Source organism: Etheostoma spectabile, chromosome 12 (genome assembly GCF_008692095.1).
Source record: "Etheostoma spectabile isolate EspeVRDwgs_2016 chromosome 12, UIUC_Espe_1.0, whole genome shotgun sequence".
In the NCBI taxonomy this organism is placed as follows: domain Eukaryota; kingdom Metazoa; phylum Chordata; class Actinopteri; order Perciformes; family Percidae; genus Etheostoma; species Etheostoma spectabile.
In genome coordinates this window covers 594,230-598,807 of record NC_045744.1, presented here as the reverse complement: position 1 = coordinate 598,807, position 4,578 = coordinate 594,230, and the positions used below count along the sequence as shown (strand labels likewise).

General features: G+C 42.3%; 1 protein-coding gene across 8 annotated transcripts in view; it reads right to left on the bottom strand.

The window, feature by feature from the left end:
• The window catches only part of LOC116699374 (nuclear receptor coactivator 2), a 60,277-nt gene that overhangs the window by 34,438 nt on the left and 21,261 nt on the right, over positions 1 to 4,578 (bottom strand). For all 8 annotated transcript variants that reach the window (XM_032531909.1, XM_032531914.1, XM_032531915.1 and 5 more), the window contains 2 exons: positions 1,338 to 1,448; positions 377 to 549 (listed from right to left, as the gene is read on the bottom strand). In XM_032531909.1, coding sequence (XP_032387800.1) covers positions 377 to 549; positions 1,338 to 1,429 — 265 coding nt within the window. In that variant the 5' untranslated portion in view covers positions 1,430 to 1,448. The remainder of the gene's footprint in view (positions 1 to 376; positions 550 to 1,337; positions 1,449 to 4,578) is intronic.

The window sequence follows — 4,578 nt, the reverse complement described above, 5'->3', positions numbered from 1 at the left end:
TCCCCAAATTGGTCCAGTCGGAACACGAGAAGATCCCTCCGGTCCAAAAGAGGCTATACACACTTTGTTTTTTGAAATGTGGAACAAGCATAGCCTGTTAGCAGCCCCAAAAAGTATCTTCCATATCATCTAATTTGTTGCTCAGCTTGACAAAGACATCAGTCAAGAGTCTTCACTTCCTACCACTCTCCTCCGGCACTTCTTTCATGTTTGTGGGAACATGAATAAAGACTCTCTTTTATTAGGAAATAGTTAGAACAGAAAAACGTTGATGTTACTCCTCAACTCATCTCGGCTCTGTTAAAATAAATTCCTGGCTGACTGCCTCAGGTTAGCAGGGCAGAGAAAGTGAGTGTGAACCAAAGTGGATCCTCACCCTGCTCCTTGATCTGCCTGATCTGCTTCACTGTCTCTTTGAGGATGGCACATTTGTCCGGCTTAACGTTGAGGTCGTCCATGTCGTTGATGTTGGCGAAGATCAGCTCGGCCAGCTCCTCGATGTACTTGTTCTCCTGCTCCCGGTTCCTCCTCTCAGTGCTCCTCTTAGGGCTGCGGGGACAGGGAGGGAAACAATGGCGTCGTCAACATTTACACCAAAAAGAAATGAAATGTAGGAGGACGATTATAAAATAAATCAAACTTGACCAGATCTGTCCCCCCCCCCCCAGTCAGACAGATCTCCAGCTGACCAGGTCCTGGTCTGGCCAATCACAACCGTTTATGTCACATAGGGGGGTTGAATACAGAGACTGACAACTTGTGGAGCCTTTGTGAAAAATACGCCATGACGTCATTTTTGGCTCACACACCCTCGAATGGAAACGGACTGTATTTACTACTCTTATTATAATTATTGTTAGTGGTGGTAGTATTATTACTATTAGGATTATTATCTTGACTGCTACTATTACCATTACTAATATGATTACGAATATGACCTACTATTTTACTATTGTTATTATTGAGTATTTTTTCAATTTTCACCTTTGAATGTCCAACAGATTCTCGCTCCCATCTCGTTAAATACAGACCCTTGGTCATCTGATCCCCCAGCACAGATGAGCTTTCTCTATTTATGTCAGATTTCTCTTGTTTTTTTTAAATCCACAAGTTTTTATTTCTTTTTTCCCCCTCCTGTTTACGTTGGTCCATCGCTCAGTGCTCCGTCACTGCTCCGTTTTATTTTGAACTACCGCCGTAGAGAAGGCCTTTTGGAAAGGAGAGGGTCCAGACTACTAGGAGGGGCGTACAGCAGACCGGCGTGTGCTGATGTTCCAGTGAGGACTAATGGGGTAACAGGACAGATGTACTGAGACTGGGTAATAAAAGGTCTTCACCTGGGCCCTAAGAGGTCTGACTGACAGTCCTTCCTCTTCAGAGACTCTCCCCCTCTAGGGGGCTCCGGGGTGTTTCCCCCCCCACTACTCATCTTCAGCAAATATTAGCACCTAGAGAGAGAAAAGAGGAGAGAATGAAAGCAAGTCAGAATTTATTTAAATTAATCAGAGCTTTAAAAAATGTAAGGACCAATGAATGCATTGTCATGATGAAACCATACAGTTATTTTAAGGCAACAGTAGCCTAACAACTGTTCCTAGACCTGTTTGTACAATGCAAATGCAGATCAGTTACCAGACTACAGCTAGAGTACAAGGCCAGGGAACTTCCACTTCTCACTTCTTTGGTAATTTCCACATAATGCTCATGTCAAAGATATTCTTATAGTTTAAAGAACTTATGATCTATGTATCTATATCTGCCTCTTTTTTGTATGTGCAAAATACTAAAGCCTATGCCATTATGAGGATGCTTTTAATTTAGACGCATGCAGTACATGTGCACCCGAGCATGGTGGAAATGATAAAGCTCACGCTGCCCTGACACTTCTTCTCTGCTCTCTCACGGCATTTTCAACCACAGTATTATGAACAGACAATATGTACACAACCTGTTTAAGTGCTGCATAATCATGATTCAAGAACTCATGAAAACTGCAGGCAACATGTGGGAGGCCCAGGGGGAATACAGTAGGTGTCAATAATTACTTTGTTAGAAACAGCCCATTATTCTTACATGAACACGTCTGGCAATTCAACTGACAGTTTTTAATAGAAGACATGTTTAGAGCAAAATTGCCTTGAATATATTGTTATAATACTAATAGAAGTACAGGTAGGTGGAAAGAAAAATGAAACACACATTGGCAGGGAAAAGTCACACTATATGGTCACCTCATGCTGCGAGACCTTCTACAAAACACTGATGAACTCTCATCTTGTTGGACAGACATCACTCAGCACTGTGCATGTCTATGTGGGACGTTAAGAACCCACTTTCATCATGTCTACGAGTCTCATAACAGAGGGGGAATACAGTTATACCAGACAGACAATATGAACGTTAAATAATGTCAATATGTTAAAGTAGAAACCTAAAATACAACTATGAAACTGAAAATAAGCATGACCTTTGACTGGTGATGTGAATGTGAATCTTTACTTTGGTACAGAATCCCAGAGAGTTCCGAGGACGAGTCAAGCAGTTCCTAGCAGGGGAGAGGACGCTAGGCCTTTAAGGCCCTCAATGGGCCAACACATCACCTGACTGTTACATAACAGCCCGTCTGTGGGGCTGACACCAAGCAGATGAAGGCAGGAAAGAGGAAAAAAACAACAGAGAGGGAGAGAGAAAAGAGAGTGAGGAGGAAAGAAAGGAGGGGCAAGTGGAAGGATAATGTAAAGGAAGTATAAAAGGAAAGCAAAGTATAAAGGAGGGTAGGAAAAGGATCAAACATGAGGATGAACAATGGCTTTACTGATGCGTAGTATGTGCAGACATCAAGTCATCAAGTGCAAATGTGGTAGAATAAGACAAGTGGGTGTGGACTGGGGGGGTGTCAGAAGGAAGAGAATCGGAAGAGGGGCATCTGTTGCTCTGAATAATAAGGCCTGAGGAAGGTGGAGAACATGGCCTAATTACACCGGGAGAGGAGGGGAGAGGAGAGGATCTACTGAATGGATTGGTCATAGACATTTTGTGCAGACATTTGTGCATCCTGATGTATTTTAATGACTTTATTGATCCTGCTGACATATCCTGCAGCGACCACTAGTATTGCTTTGTACAGTTGCATGTTTTATTTACTCAGGAAGTGTCATGCCAGGAAGCCAACTTGCACCCTCAAGTCTTTGAGATTGGAAGTTTGATTATATTCTCACTTCTGTATTAACAGTGAAATGAGCTACCTAGCAACGTGTAAGTCAATTAGTTAGACCTGCCATTCATCATTGGAGATATAATCAGATGCTGTTGCTAGTGTTTCCATCTCATTATCAAGCAGCAAAACTAGGCTAGGCTAATCTCGCCCTTCAATATGCCTTCAAGCTACACATTAAAAAGGCATCAATGAGTTTGTATTGAGTAGGGAAAAACCCTTTCTAAGGACTGAGTTAATATGAAGAAAGTTCAGAAACACTGAACACAACGGGTTATTATTATTGGTTATATGAGGTGATGTCATGTTGACTTGAGGTAACATCATCATCATGAGTCCAACGGGGGGAGCTGATGAAAGCCTGGCTGAATGTCTCAGGAAGGTGCACACAAACACACAAAGTCCCTGAAATCCCAACAACCTGGATCATTTACACATTTCAATTGCAATAAGGAGAGACACACACACACACACACACACACACACACACACCACAAAACACACACACACACACACACACACACACACAACACAACACACACACACACACACACACACACACACACACACACACACACAACACACCAACACCCACCAACACACCCACCACCACACACACACACACACACACACACACACACACACACACACACACAATGAATTAACACTAAAGTAGCCTGCGACAGAAGCCTTCGCGGCGTTCAGCCCGGTACTAATGCAATCAGAGGAGCCAAGAGCTTCACAAAGTGAAGCCATTTAAAAACAATTTGAGCCGGGAGAAGAGCCGAGGCCAGATGGTCAAACCGGCCATTAGGAATTACAGCGAAGGATCGATCCCGGCCTGCTTAAGTGGACTCTGTTTCTGATAGAAACTGTCACTCCTCAGCCTCTTTGTCTTGGCTTTCCTGAAAAACCACTGGTGACAGGGTGAGGCTTCACACATGTTCTATTCTGCTTACTAGGTAGAGGCGCCACATGTAGCATGTTCACGCTAAAGCTACTTCATTTTGACACAATTATTATTTCAGGAATAAATCATGAATTTGTAATAATACAGAATATATCATTCAGACCATACTCTCATTTCTATTAATGTGTCCATTTAATTTGACACATTGATACACGGAAAATGAAAGAAAATACTTGAAGGACCTTAATAAATATTCGCTTAAAATGAAAAATAAAAAGATCAAAATACTCCCACTTTGATCTAAATTGTGTTTTCAGTACATGAGCAGTGGTTCCACATGGCGTTAGACATGGCTTTAGATGGGTTTTCATGGATTTAAATACAAATGGTGTCTGGTTTGATTTTTTACATTTAAGAAATCTCTCTTCCTGGGACGTTACAGGTGACGGAGCGG